A 15,254-nucleotide genomic window follows, 5' to 3' on the forward strand; every position below is an offset into this window, starting at 1 on the left:
ATCCAAATACAGTTGTCCCTCGCTATAATGCGGTTCACCTTTCGCAGATTTTTTTTGTGTAATTTTGCATGCCTTTTTTTACAGCGTACTGTACAGTATGAACGCGCATTGTGTTAGGCACCGTCAGATGTTTAAATTAGAGAGAAATGTGAGAAAATGTTAATGCCTGTCTGAGAAAAGTGTATAAAAGTATGTGGTTTTAAACATGTATAATAATTGTAAAACTTACTTCGCGGATTTCGTTTATAAACGAGGGACCACTGTAACCTTAAAATCCAGATGGACTAAAATACCAGCTAGCTACACAGATAAGTCAATGTAAATCATATGTATATAATAGTATTAATGTTCGTATGTAACTATGCATCTATGTGCAGACACTTCACACTTCTGCATTGGCTTTAATTCCCAGCACCGAAGGTTTCACTTCACAGGCTCAGGGCTTGCTGCACCCAGTATAGGGGGGAAAAGTTAGATTAAAAATAGATGTGGTGACAACAGCTGCACAGATGGGGCCCAAAATTCCTGGCGGCGGCCCTGGCTGCATGCAGCGGTGAAGGGGCCCATAGTGGATAGTTGCCCTGGAGCCCTCTAAGAGGTTAATCCGGCCATGGCCTGAGGGCTGCTTTTGTGTCCTCTCTCAAATTACTACTCATCACTAAACATGTATCTCATTTTTAATGTGTTTTTATGGTTATTTATTACATTTCTATAGATATTATTCTACATTTTGTCTGTCGGGAGTTGAACGTTAACGACCAACGGCTTCAGTCCGGTTGGTTCACGGTCCGCAGGCAGGAGGAGCTAACCGCCGAGAAACTTCTGTCCCACACAGTCCGTCAGGTATGTCCGAGCAGGCGGACCTGAAGACCATCTGTACCAGGTAAGCCTCACGGCTTCATGAGTCACGAAATGATCCGCGTTTAAACTCTTTAATTCAGCGTAAAGTCCGGCGGCTGAGCCGGTGGATAACACCGACGTTAGCCCGGCAAAGGGTTTATAACGCTAGCAAGCTCAGGCTGCTAGCTGACGTTAGCATCAGAGCTAACGTTTTTAAAAGGACCCGGTGTGTTTTAAATCACTGTAAATAAAAAAATAAAAATAAAAAAAGGCAGTGACAGCGCTGTTATTCCTCAGCACGTCGGCGGTAAACATTTGAAATTTCGTGTGACTGAAATAGTTTTTAAGTTTGTGTCACTTTTTGAAGGAGCCGGTCAAAGTTTTCAAAGTGTTGCCCCAGTAACTCGTAATGTCTGTTTGTGCCGTCGTGGCTACCCGTGGATACAGACAGGGGTGTGTGTGTGTGTGTGTGTGTGTGTGTGTGTGTGTGTGAGAGAGTACAGCAGCTATCAAAGCAGAAGTGTTTTCGCAGCCATATCCAGTTACCTAAGGAGGACGAGGACTACAGATATTATATTTTCAGTCAGCTTACAGCATTGTGGTTAAAGGGTCCCTTTAAGAAGTTGGTCCCTGTTGAGGTAAGTGAAGACTAAACCACTGTCAGGTCAAGTGTGAGTTGTCATGTGTTGATGGGTTTTGTTATGATTTTTCATAGGGCAGACTAAACCAACAGGAGACATGCTTACTTACATACTTATGGCGGATATGAGTCATGTTTATTTTTCCTGTTTGCTCATAACTCAAACTGACATCCATGTACATGTCCGAGACGCTGACAGCTCTGTGGGAAGCTGGATACATCTGATAAATAACAGATCGATACAGGGAAATGAATAAGTGTGATGAGCGGGTGTTTATTCTAGACCTCGGACAGTAGTTAAACAGAAGCAAAATCCTACCTCTGATCAATGGTTTTCTTTTGCTCAGAATAAATAAATAAGATCTAGTATAAGAGGTTGCAAGCAACATTTCACATTTACCGGATACATGAATAATAAAAACAGGATTGACGAGAATCAAGTTGCCAATGTTCTGAACCTGAATGACAAGTAATGACACATTGAGCATGAAACTTTATGGAGATGTGGATGTATTAAAGCCATCCAGTGAATTAGGGCTCATATATTGTGTGTTAACATCCAAGCACACTTAAAAAAAAACAGCTCAGCCCTCATTGTAAGTTTAACCAAAGCTATTAAAATGGATTTCAAAGCTCTTTGTTCATTATTCAGTGCGCTAACCACTAATTATCTGTAATTGCTCAGCAGCTTTTGTTCTCCCTGCCTCCGTCTTATGTTACACGCTACACCTTTACAAGTTCCCAACCTGTTCTTCCTGATCGACTTCTGTGCGTTCAAACAACCTATAACCTTGTTTGTGTGTGTTTCTGTGACAGCAGGTGGAAACTCGAGATAGTGGTAGTGGAGAGAAAAAAAGGAGGAGACTTGGCGAGATAAAGATCCGTTGATTGCGTTGGACAGAGGGCTGAAGGGACGGCGAGTTTATTATGGGCTGCGTGCGAAGCGGAACAACATCATGGTTACAACTTGTTCAGGGGAGAAGAGGCGAAGGAAGGGTGAATAACTGAATTCTTCATACAGCCGTACAGCGAGGCTGTGTTTGGGTCTGTGCTAGGAAACAGGAGCCATGTAGTGGTGACAATAAGGGCATTATTTGTCAGCCTAACAATGTAATGTGTGTGTGTGTGTGTATTACAGAGCATGTTAGTCGAGAAGTGTGAACTTGTTTAGAAGGCAGCTGAAGATGCAGAAGTGAAAAGTAATGCTTTGTGATGAAAGCTTATGTGCGTCCGCTTTAGTATTACTAAATAACCTCTTGGCAGATATTTCTACATTCTGGTTTGTTTGCTTACGCATGGTTGATTGAATCAGACTGAGCGTTGTTTTAGGCTCCTTCACAGGGACAAACATTCTGTTAACGTTGTTGTGATGTTAGACTGGGGGTTGATAATTTATCCGCTTAATTCCTCCGCTGCTCAATCCCCACAGATATTGCTCCAGCTCTGCCACAATTTACAGCTGCATTATCGTCCACAGCTCAAGCCTTCATTGTTCTTGTTCTAACTTTATGCAATATTAAGCCACAGTCATAAATTTCAATCTCGAGCAATCATTTGTAATTACAAGAGAAGTTGTTTATGTTTTCGGAAAATTGCTCTCTACGCTGCTAAGGACTAACAGGCCTGTAGTACTGCATGAAAAAGATGTAGCAAACTTAAAACGTCGGTGTCCCATGACTGTGCTGAAGCTCATCGACGATACCTGTTGGTTGGCCTTGACAACAGAAAGGTTGAGGGTCCCGTTGGCACACTTGTTTTCACAAAACAGACGCGCCTCTCGTATTTCAGCGGGCAGGGTGTCTGTTGGCATGTTATACCAGTGCTCCAACACACCGGTTGGTGAAACCTTAAATGACTGAAAAGCCCATTTATAATCAACTCTCTCTCTCTGGATCTGAAGAGAATGACACGTTAGTACATCCACATGAGATCAATCTGTGGTCCTCTGTGCGAAGGTGGTCTTTTTTTTTCTTTTTCTGAGGCGGCCCACCTCTGCTATAAAACACTGCGGTAAACCCCGAATCAAGTCAATAAACTCTAGTTGGTTTAGTGACATGCAGTTTCAGTCCACAAACAAACTCTTTGGAGCTGATGTTAACATCAGAACAGGGCGAGATTAATTGTAGCCTTGTCGTCCTGAGAAAATGGGACATGCCCACAACCTACTCAGCATGCATTTTAGGTTTTTTTTCCTGATCAGCACAACAATGCTCTGTTGTGAACAAAGAACAATAGAAACAAGAGCTTATTTTCCGACATGTCGCTCTCCTCCCCCGTGTTCATTCTTTCTTCTGATCCAGCTTTTGTGTTAAGTGTTTTTTTTTGTTTTTTTTTATTCAAACTTTCTAAAGATTCATGATGAAATTAACAATACGAAACTGGAAAAGTGGTGATTTGATTTGTGTTAGCTGAAAACAATTAAAAGTCTTCTTGTGTCACGCTCTTTCCTTTTCTGATGTGCCTGTCTGTGTTCAATCACAGGCTATAGTGATGATCACCCCCAGTCCAGTCCTGACAGTGAGGATGAAGACGATACTCCCATGACCTCCTTTGGTGTTGCAGTCCGAGGCCTCCCCCTGGCCTTGGCGTCCATGACACAAGCTACCGCCTCAGACTCACGCTTCCACCCTAAATGGCGGGCGATCACTGTGGCAACCCTGCTCGCTTTAGTGCTCATGCTTTACCTGCACCGGACAGTGGGGGACAGAGACACTGCTACCAGAGGTTACTACCGCAACAAGGTTCACAGTTTGCACATGCACAGTGATGGTGAGGACGATATCTTCAGGGACACTAACAGACATACTGCACCAAACTCTGCACGCTTCCAGAAAAGGGAAAAACCTTACAATGACACATACCCGCTAAGTCCGCCGGAGAAGACAAAGCATGGCATCCGCTACCGTATCGGTGTGATCGCAGACTTGGACACAGCGTCGCGTAGCTCTAAGGACCAGACGTGGTTCAGCTACATGAAAAGAGGTTACCTGACTGTTTCAGACAGCGCCGACAGACTGGAGGTGGAGTGGGACGCTGAGGCGGTCACTCTGGAGAGTCATCTGGCTGAGAAAGGACGAGGTAGAGGGATAAGACACACACACACACTGCTGTTATTCTTTCCATATATCCACTATGTTTCCGTCCTGGGTCACCTCAATGACTGATTGAGTAACTGTGCTGCAGGTATGGAGCTGTCCGAGCTGGTTGTGTTCAACGGTCACCTGTACAGTGTGGACGACCGCACAGGTGTGGTGTACAGGATCGAGGGCAACAAGGCTGTCCCCTGGGTTATATTACCCGACGGTGACGGCTCAGTCTCCAAAGGTCAGTCTCCAATAGATGTCTTACATCTGTCTTTTGCATTCACGTAGGTTCTCCTGTGGCAAAATTACTTGCAGTTCTTTTTTATTGAATAAAATGAATGATCTACAAGACAAAGAGATGTAGCCTAAACCTTTTTTTTAGATCTTATGTTGGTCAGTGTATAGCAAAGAAAAACAACAGCGACTAAATTTAGGTAACTTTGGAAAGGTTTGCGGTTTAAATGCCGTCTCTCATATTAGACGTCGTTTTGTTTGAAGGATTTAAGGCAGAGTGGCTGGCCGTGAAGGATGAGCACCTGTATGTTGGCGGCCTGGGGAAGGAGTGGACCACAACCTCTGGGGAAGTCGTCAACAACAACCCAGAGTGGGTGAAAGTTGTCGGCTATCATGGTGACGTGGACCACGAGAACTGGGTGCCGTACTACAACGCCCTGCGGGGCGCAACGGGGATCCAACCACCAGGTTCTGACCAGTTTCTTTATGGTCCTGTCCACGTTATAACAGTGTCTGAACTGGTGTCACATCTGATATTGTTTGATATCAGAGCTTCTTTGATTAAAAAGTAAATTAAATGAAGTCATTTTTTATTTTTTTTGCATTACAATTGCTCTAACCATATTTCATTGGTAGACATGTTGTATTTACTTTTTACTAAAGAAAAGGCAGTGATTTAGCACTTTGGAGTTCAGTTACAGTATGGCATCTTTTTTGGGAGGAAATAAACTAAAAATCAAAAGAGGAGTTCTGAGTATTATATACAGCTCTTCCTCCAAGGCTACACCAATCAACAGCCACACCACCAAGCTCTGCCAATAAGAGGATTGGGCAGCTTGCATATAGCCCGGGAGGCAAAATCCCAGGGCAGAAAAAGCAGCAGCTTGTAAAGCTTTTGCTGTGTGCATATTTTGTTGACCCAGATGAGCAAATAAACTTAAGTGTTTCTCTCGTCTGGATTTTGGCTACAGAACAGTTAGGACATTGTTCAGACAGTCTGTAAACTAAACTGTAAAAAGTGGAATTACACCCATGATTAGCACTCACATTTACACACAGTCTCCATATTTTCTAACCATCTTCTTAACTCTCCTTGTTCTACAGGCTACCTTATCCATGAATCAGCAGCATGGAGCGAGCGTCTCCAGCGCTGGTTCTTCCTCCCTCGCCGTGCCAGTCATGAGCACTACGAAGAGACTGCAGACGAGCGGCGTGCCACCAACCTCCTCCTGTCCTGCCCCGCAGATTTCAGCTACATATCAGTGCAGCACGTCGGACCACTCAACCCGACGCACGGCTTCTCCTCGTTTAAATTTGTTCCAGACACGGACGATCAAATAATTCTGGCCCTTAAATCCGAGGAGGACGCAGGCAGGATTGCCACCTACATGATTGCATTCACACTAGACGGTCGGGTGCTGATGCCTGAGACAAAGATAGGGGATGTAAAGTATGAAGGGCTGGAGTTTATCTGACAAAGACGAGGCAGAAGGCGCACACATTCCTGAAAGTAAAATCTGCAGGTGTCCTCCAGATTTGAAAAGATTAAGAACTGGAGAGCTTACATGCAACACTGTTGATGTTTTGAGTCCTAAGTATTACATTCCGCTCTCGATCCTACTGTGCAATAATGACCCAAAGTTATATATTTGAGAATTATTTACTATGATAATTGAGAGGAGATCAAAGAGTAGGAGAAAGCCACAGCACCACCAAGAGAGGACAGATACAAACGATTGACCAGGTCACTTTGTGTGTGACTGGTTCAGGCTGTGACTAGCCACCCACACCAGTCACACACAAATTGTTATTCACCACCATTTGAATGATTTTAATGTTTTATAGGCTTAACTACTTCTCATCAGTGCTGGTAGATTGATACTTTCTAAATATGATCGAAACCATAAAGTAAAAGTCATGGTTTGACTAGACACTACTGATATCCAAGAGGAGTCTGGGTACAAAAGTTTTTATCAAACACCAGGTAATGTGGATCTCCTCTCCTGGAGCTCAAACTCTGCTGGTCAGACACTCAGGGGAGCAAATGGGATAAAACATTAAAAAAAGAAATGAAATAGAAATGAATGTCCTTAAATTACTTGAAATATTAAAACGTACTCACGCACACACTTTGTATTTCATCTTACCTCGACACTGAAGTGTCCATTATTAGATTTATATTGATGTAATGGGTCCGTTTACTCCATATGTACCAACTTCTGCTTCATAACCTACATGTGATTACGTTATTTAGAGCAGGTCCACATCAATAAACGGCATATCATCAGCTTCTCAAGCCAGAGAAAGTGAAACACCAGCTGTTTTAAAGATTAATAATTCATATTCTCCTTTTGTATCCTCTCAAAAACACAATTAAAATACCTACTCTTGTTTGAATGTTTTGTTGAATTTCTTCTTTTTAATGTGTCTGTCACCAACAGTGAAGTGTCTGATATATGCAACACATCAGAAACTTATATACAGAACATACTGTCAATAGTTGTAATAAGGCTGGGTTAAAGGGTCAGTGTGTGTAGTTTTTAGTGACCTCTAGCAGTGTAGCTTGGAATTGCAACCCCCTCCACTCGCCCTCCTGGTCCAAAGAACAAAAGGAAAGGAGAAACTACGGCTCATGTTTGGTTTGTCCATGGTGAGCTACCGTAGAAACGTGGTGTGACATAGCAGACTCAGGGGAGGAGGACATAGCTATGCATACTGTATTCCATTTCTGAAGTATTTTGTAAATAGAGCCCCCTAAATCTTACACACTGGACCTTTAAGACAACAATTACATTTAAAAAATAATCACTATACATTTTACAATTTAGTGTCTATAAAATCAGTAGTATTACATTACACCTTTCATCATTTATTACACAAATTTTATTGAACATTTCCTTGACTAGGAGGACACGGACAAATGGCATGGCTGCTAAATTACACAGATGATATTAACTGATTTAAAAAGTTCTGAATTACTTCCAACAGCTGTATCAGAATATCTCAGCACGTTTCAAACCTGAGGATAATCCTTAACATTGATCTTGTTCACAGGCTTGCCCCCATGGCAACAACATCTTCAGGTAGGCCGGCCATTGTTATGGGTTTGAAGCAGCCGAGTTTGGTGTAAAAGTCGAGCATCCTCCGATCACTCTGCCTCAACTCACAAAACACTCCTCTGGATCCTGGAAAGAAATGGAAAACTAAATTTAGATGTTTGAGATTTCATTCTCTAAAGTTCACGAGCAGGATGAGGATTATGTTTTAAAAAGGAAATGATCGATACAGAGGCAAAACCGTGCAGCGTCAGCTCCTAAAAGCAGACAGTATCATCATTGCACAGCTGCATCGCCTGCAGATTTTGAACTTTGCCATCTGCAAGTTATGATCCCTACAACTGCAGTTTTTTATTGTTTTTCGGAAACTAAAGCATATTTTCTGCTGAACACTGAAGAATGCGTGCCATCGTATGTCCTTGTCCTCCAGTGCTGTTGTCCTAGTTACTCTGGAGAGGTAAACAGGGTCTTTCCTGCTTGTAATTGTTTAAAAAAAATTGGGTTTCAACTCTCAAATGGCACCAGTATTAATCTACACCTGCAGGAATAAACTGATCCTTCAGTGAATTTCTGTCAACTGTTGTGACTGAACAGCGCTGCCTGGTGGAAAAAAACAAAAACACAAACTGTTAAACCTCAGTTTGTTAATTAGTTGCCAGGGACTGTGCAAGGTTTCAACCTACCGCTGTTCTTGATGGAGGACAACAGCCGGACAATCATACGCTTTGCTGGAGTGGAATCGATGACCCTTGGCAGCACTTGTATGGTAACCAGTGATGGGAAGTCCTTCAGCACTTCAGCACTTACTGCCCTCTAGAGTTAGGACATAGAACAAAACACTAAGTAATATTGCACACTAAGTCTATCTTATTCTGGATAATGATGAGATGTTGCATTTAATCACCTGAGTCTTGGCTGCGGCTGGTTGGGCGTCTGTGAGAGCAAGAGCGTAACCACACACCCCAATCTCATCCTCCAGGATAAGAGCACACTGAGGAGACGGGGCGAGTTCACCTGAGGACAGGCTGCAGTAGGAGACATTAACCTTAAAGTATGAGAGCATAAATACTCCAGAGAGAAATCTGACTCTTTCTTACCTGTCACAGAGAAGTGGAGGCAGCATCATGAGAGGCATTTTACCCCCACCTGCACTCTTCATCTCCATGAAAATCTTTTGCACCTGCACCTAAGGCAAAAAACAATACTTTATAAGACCACTACTGAATAGGAACAACAATGTATCACAGCGTCTGAGGATCTGCCATCCTAACCTTGTCCTCAGGGGAGTACGGCCGCATGCAGTAAACCTCTGTCATGAGGGGATGTCTGAACAAGTCCCTGTTTCCGTGGCAAGGCAGCATCCTCTGCAAGTAGAAATGTACAGTGTATTCACGCAAACCTAAATTATTGATGGGATAGCAAAACTCAAAAGAAGATAGTCACTATTAATGACACTTAGAAGTTATATGTTTCACATATATCACTGTATTTAGGCCTTTAAGTTACCTGGAACTCTCCAGAGAGGCCTCCTCTGAAGCCCCAGGGTTCGGGGTCATCGTTCATTAGCTGGGCTGAGGGTGGACACTGCCCTCCTATGAGAAGGAAAACACAACAAAACATTTGAATCTTGAGTAGGTTGATTTCTATAGAATCAAAATTGTTATAAATGTGGTTAAAGACTTAGCAACAAAATAAACCGGATTCAGCGGAAGGCCTATAATTAAGCATAAATCCACATGTGATGGTTTTTGTGGCCATTTCTCTACAGATGTTACACTGAGGATTTACTGATGTAAACCCAGGATGCAGTATGTTGTACCTTCCATCCCGTGTAGTTGGATCATCATTGGAAGATTCAGATTTTCTCACCCAGTGTTTTCACGTAGGCTCGAGCCAGGCCGACCCCGCTCTTGATGTCACAGATGTAGTTGTAGAGGTCGTACAGAATGCTGCGGTTGGGGGCGTTTGACAGACGGTTGAACATCTGCACCACCGCTTCGCACATGCCGTCAAATTGCTGCGCTCTTGAGCACCACTCTGCTGTCTGAAAAAACAAAGTTTAAGCGTAAATGCACTTAGTGAACAGTCACAACATTATCTGCTTTTTGAAAAAACACCAACATCACCTCGTCTGTCTCTGCAGCCGCGGCCCGACTGTGGTTCTTGAGCCAGTCCAGCTCCCTTAGCATGGTCTTGGCCATCTGCCCGTGTTCGTACGGCAGGTAGAAGAGGTCTGAAAGCAGCTTCAGGTCATCCAGGGTCAGGGGCTCTGCTGTGTACAGCGGGTTCTCACCGGGTCCAGGAACATACGGGCTCTCTCCTATGTCTGTCTGCATGGGCTCCTCATCTGACGAATCCTTCTTGGGACGAGCTGGAGGACGACAAGGCCCACGAAGGATAAGGAGGGCAATGACACACTTTGTCTTAATGCAATACCCACCCCATTTCTGTCTTTTGATATCATTGTACTGTTGCTACCTCCATTTTGATCAGCGCTTAAAAACTCCTGCAGCCAGTCGGTGAGGGCCAGGGTCAGGGCTTTCTCTGGGCTGTACCAGGGGTCCTGCTTCTCATCGCCTGGTGATGGAGGAAACCATGAGACATTGTACTTCACAATTCCACAATTCAATGTGGTGCAGCTACACTTAGAACACAGACATATTTTTTTAAAATTAGGAATTTCCAAAGATATTAGATATTTCAGACTCTCACCTCTGAAGGAACTGTCATTGATTTTCTAAGTGAACAGCACACAAGATCTTGAAATATCACATTTCATGTCCTGCGTGTTGAACGGACAATCCTGAAGCTGACAGTTCAATTTAAGACCTGCCATCCCAAACAAGATGATTCAAATGATCTGTCGACACAGTTAAAGGTCCCATTTTACACTTTTCTGGTGCTTTATTTGAACATTTGATATCCGTAAGATACATTTGTGGTTTTAAGTATCAAAAACCACCTCAATATAACTTTACAGCTCCTCTTTCGTGCTTCCTCCCTGGAGTTCTAGCAAGAACAAGGCATTTTGTGCTGTGTCACACCTCATTTATATTAATGAGCCTCTCTTCTAATTGGCTGGCTGTTTTCTGAACTGTTTTCTCAAGAAAAGTCTTAAGTTTGAATGTAATTTGCAATATTACATTTTAAACAGCTTTCAGACTTTAAACTTGCATGAACTACTTTCTGTTTCTATCCACAGCTACATAATCCTGTTTTATTGGTGCATTTAAATGATTCTGGGAAGAGAAGGACAGACCTTTGCTCCTTCCCCACAATCACTATAAACAGCTAAATTGCTATATTGTAAAGGTCAAAGCTAATGGAGTCAATAAAAAGCAGCATAGAGAGCTGTTGTTGTTGTTTTTTAAAGAAAAACTATATGCTCACCCATCTCCACATCCCTCTGTCCTCCATCAGAGGTTGATTTGCACCATGTAGCCAAGGTGTGGATAGCCACAAAGTTTGGGTAGAACTCACAGTTGGGGTTGGTGAGCACTCCTCTCAGTTTGGGAATCAGTTCAGTTGGACGGTCCTGAAACAAACAGATAATGTTAATCATTTCAGATCTTTGGGCCACACTGGATCATACACAGATGTCTAAAATTATTCTCTTCTTACCTTATAGGGTCCAAGAAAAATCCTTTGAGGGTCGTAGTCGTTTGCATGGATATTGTCCCAGATGACTGGTGGCCTCTTCAGGACAGAGGACACCTCTTCTATAGACTCCACAGAGATTTTGTTGGACACCACTTTGGGACCTATATAACACATATTAGAGAGAGAGAGTTTGTGTTAGAAACCTTCTCAACAACTTCTGTGGAGTTTAAACACATGTTCACTTCTGTTTTAGAGCAGCCTCACCGGTCCACAGTATGTCTATCCCAGGCAGCAGCTGCTCTCCCACAGTGTGCAGGTAATAGGACTGGGACACAGTTGGAGTGCACATTACAGCACAATAATCTGAAGTTGTAAGAACAGAACAAGCGTGAAAGATGGAAAACGGTGACAAATGTGTACAACGACTTCAATATTGAAGTCAGTTTGAGGTGGCCACGGCTGGTCGACCTGTAGGACAGAAGAGGAAGGTCTCAGGTTCTCCCAGGTGCTGGTACACTGCATTAGTGATGGCCACCTGAGCGTGGGCGAAGGAGGTGAAGGCCTGTTTATCAGCTGGACACATCTCAGTCTCGATGTCGTCAAACAGTAAAGAGAAGGACCTGCAGCCAAACTCCTTCACCTGAGGAACAAGCGGGAGGTGTGAGGTTCAGAGGTCCTTTTGTGAACTTCCTTTTTGTATAGTAAACCTCAAAGTAAACATGTTAGCTTCATTTGTTAGGGACTTTTCTTTTTCATAATGCCTTACAGTGAGCATTCTCACAAAGGTTTTTCCACCAAGAATTAAACCCATCGCCTGCAGCAGTGTCAGTGCCATCGGGTTCCTGTTGACCTACTTGCTGCGTATTAACCACTTCTATTTTACTGCTGCAGAGTAACATGGTGTCAAAACAAACCCTCAGAGAGCCATAAAGCTACATGCAGATTTACTTATCTTTCGTACTCCACCCTTCATCTCTGCTTACAAAGTCCTACCTGATCCAGCTTCCTTTTCAGGGCAGCAGCCTCTTTGGGGTTGGAAAAGGTGATGTCCAGGCCAGGAGAGATTGCATAGATGAACTCGACATCGTGCTGTTTAGCTGCTGATATCAGGGCGATGAGTTGTTCTGGGAAAAGAATAAAAAGGTGAGAAAAGAAACAGACACTTCTCTGCCGGTTATAGAAACACCCTCAATAGATGATGATAGATAAATAGATGTGTGATGCCCCAAAGTCCACTGGGAGTGGACTGTTTTGACCTGAACTTGGAGTCACCATAGACAAGATACTTTTGATATCACACATCAAATCATCACTGCCCTTCAGTATATAACATTATTGATAAGATGCGCAGAAGATGCTCCAAACTGAGCAATTAAACAATGTCTCTGAGAAGATAATGATGACTCATAAAGGGACTTTGGTATGACACGGATACAAACTGAGAAAAGTCGATAACTACAGGTCATAAATGACCACATCACTTTTGTGTTTTATTTTATCTTCTGGTTCAGTTCAACACCCTGGTGTCGATATGCACTACATGATTTGAACACAGGTTCAGTTAAAGATATTTTTAGTTTTAAATTGTTTTGACCTTTCAGAAAGATTAGTGACCACAGCATGTTTAACATGTGCGTCCCTTTGACACAAAGTATAAAGGATGTTGGTCTGAATGAAAAGTAATCTAAATGTATTAAATAACTGTAACATTTGTTAGGCAGTCAGTTGTTGCCCCCAAAACACAGAAATGTAATACATCCAGGGTAAGTGTTGACAATGTGCTACATGCACAGTGTGTTTTGATATCTCACTCCAATGCACCTGTCTTTATACTTTATTCAGACCCTCTTAGAAATGTTCCATTTCAATCTGAGGTGACACTATGAGTGAACATATTGATACCCAGGAAGATAGCCAATACAGTCACCTTAACCAATTATTTCAACAGTTATGATCAAAGAGAAAGAGCTTTTTTAGAGGATGTTTGACCACCCTGTGTATTTTCTGTCATTGGCTGGCCATCCTCAGATGAGACAGATGTGATTTCATTCAGTCAACAAGGAGAACATGTAAAGGGGTGAAACTCACCTGCCTCCTCAGCAGAGTACAGATCCCTCCAGTACATCCTGTGCTTGTAGTCATCTTTGGGGGCGTACAGGTATGTGTTCAAACCCCACTTCTGTTCTCTGTGAAACACCAACAAGAAACAAATAAGATGATGTTGTTAGATGATGACAAACATTTTTTCTAAATGAAACTAGGCATTGAGAAACTTCTGACAAACTCTGTTTGTCCAGAGGGATAGTATTACAAACACCAAATATGAATCAAATGCAAATCCTCTGTAAAATCCAGCATAAGCATATTAATCTAGGTGTTTGACAGCTAGAAGGTCAGCCCCCAGTGACTACTTGTGACATTACCAGCCCCTACTGTTGAGACCAGCACCCAGGCTTGAAATTATTAGTGACTTTATTTATAGATTTAGCAAATTATTCAGACCATCAGAGAAAAGCTGAGAAACATATTCAAATGTATTTTATTGTAATTCATTCTCGTGCATGCTGCTCAGAGTGGAGTGTGTTTGACCTTCTCTCACTTGTTCTCTCTGGATCTCTAAATGAGGGTGTTCCTATCACTTAGCCAATATGTAAATAGTCTGTTTGAGGTTGTAAATATTTAAATTGTGTGTTTGATCTTCTCCCTCCCTTTGTATATATTTATTTTTTTTATTTTTTATTTTTTTTACTTCAAATATACAATGTCCCAATTTGTGATTATTCGGCTAAATATAATAATGTGTATGTACATTTGCATCAGAAGCAGTTTGCAGCCATGCCTTAAATAACAAAACAAGAAACAGCAACTTAACCAGTGATCTCAACAACAGGAGCTGGTGACTGGTCTCAGGAGCTGAAAGTGTCACCACTTGGTATCTTAGTACCAGCTGTCAAACACACAGCTCAGACTGGTTAATCTTGTTATGCAGCTTTCAGCTTTATGTTATCATTTATGTCCCTGCTCTTCTTCATAGTGGGAGATGTAAGCTTACATACCTTTTAAACAGCTCAGTTCTTTGGTCCATAGTCCATGGCCGCCCATAAAATCCTGCATCAAGCAAAGGTCAAGTCATGCACCCAAAGATGTCACCTTACCAGAAGTGATCGATATGCTGACTGCAGTGAAATGTATCTAAAGTTAATCCTGTAATCTTGCAGCGCCTTGAGTGTTTACATTTCGATTGCATGGTTTACTTTAACCGGATTAACACTGGGATCGGAGCTGTGGTGGTCCAGTTTGGTACCAGTCTGCTCACCTTCTACCACTCCGCTGATGAAGCGCCTCGTCTGCGGTCGGCCCTTGGCACTGCCCGGTGTAGACATGGTTCACTGTTGAGCGGACTGTTGGGTCGTCTCTTGTTGTCTCACTGACAGCTTACACAGACAGAAGCACTGACGCGGCGCTATTGTCAGTCATATCTCTGTATGCCAGCTTTTAATTTGATTGACTTTTATTGCACCGTCCTCTCACGCCTGCGCAGTACGGTCGGTTTTAAGCATTACGCAACATGATGCAAACATGGTCGTCTCAGGTCTGAAGTTGTAAATACTGACAGAGGGGGAAAGGTGTGTTGTTTTGTGATGACTGAAGTCCACCTCAGCACGTGCGTCTGACTACCGGGTGAACGTCTTAAAGGGACAGTGTCCCTTTGTCTCTTAAAGGGACAGTACACCCGAAAACATAACGTCATGGCTTCTCAGTAAGTGTAGTTTTGTATTTTTTAGCTGACAGATATTCTGA

General features: G+C 42.7%; 2 protein-coding genes across 5 annotated transcripts; one reads left to right on the forward strand and one right to left on the reverse strand.

Moving 5' to 3' along the window:
- Positions 1-579: 579 nt before the first annotated feature.
- cant1b (calcium activated nucleotidase 1b) lies at positions 580-7,194 on the forward strand. 4 transcript variants are annotated; one of them, XM_027282974.1, is made up of 7 exons: positions 580-598; positions 716-883; positions 2,297-2,476; positions 3,962-4,558; positions 4,664-4,804; positions 5,062-5,265; positions 5,902-7,194. In XM_027282974.1, the coding sequence occupies exons 3-7, from the start codon at positions 2,437-2,439 to the stop codon at positions 6,270-6,272; spliced, it is 1,353 nt and encodes a 450-aa protein (XP_027138775.1). In that variant the 5' UTR covers positions 580-598; positions 716-883; positions 2,297-2,436; the 3' UTR covers positions 6,273-7,194. The 4 variants fall into 4 exon arrangements, with proteins under 4 accessions (XP_027138775.1, XP_027138774.1, XP_010733367.2 ...); XM_027282973.1 differs by adding an exon at positions 1,373-1,478 and having other exon boundaries at positions 592-883; XM_010735065.3 differs by lacking the exon at positions 2,297-2,476 and having other exon boundaries at positions 593-883.
- A 139-nt stretch (positions 7,195-7,333) lies between these two features.
- ogal (O-GlcNAcase like) lies at positions 7,334-15,141 on the reverse strand. Its single transcript, XM_010735067.3, has 17 exons — positions 14,770-15,141; positions 14,510-14,561; positions 13,542-13,639; positions 12,447-12,577; positions 11,922-12,093; positions 11,718-11,816; positions 11,475-11,614; positions 11,244-11,388; positions 10,332-10,430; positions 9,980-10,224; positions 9,723-9,897; positions 9,360-9,445; positions 9,125-9,217; positions 8,951-9,039; positions 8,758-8,878; positions 8,537-8,666; positions 7,334-7,982 (listed from the first exon to the last, which is right to left on the reverse strand). The coding sequence occupies exons 1-17, from the start codon at positions 14,834-14,836 to the stop codon at positions 7,846-7,848; spliced, it is 2,079 nt and encodes a 692-aa protein (XP_010733369.3). The 5' UTR covers positions 14,837-15,141; the 3' UTR covers positions 7,334-7,845.
- Between the last annotated feature and the right edge of the window lie 113 nt (positions 15,142-15,254).

Source organism: Larimichthys crocea, chromosome X, assembly GCF_000972845.2.
Source record: "Larimichthys crocea isolate SSNF chromosome X, L_crocea_2.0, whole genome shotgun sequence".
Taxonomy (NCBI): domain Eukaryota; kingdom Metazoa; phylum Chordata; class Actinopteri; family Sciaenidae; genus Larimichthys; species Larimichthys crocea.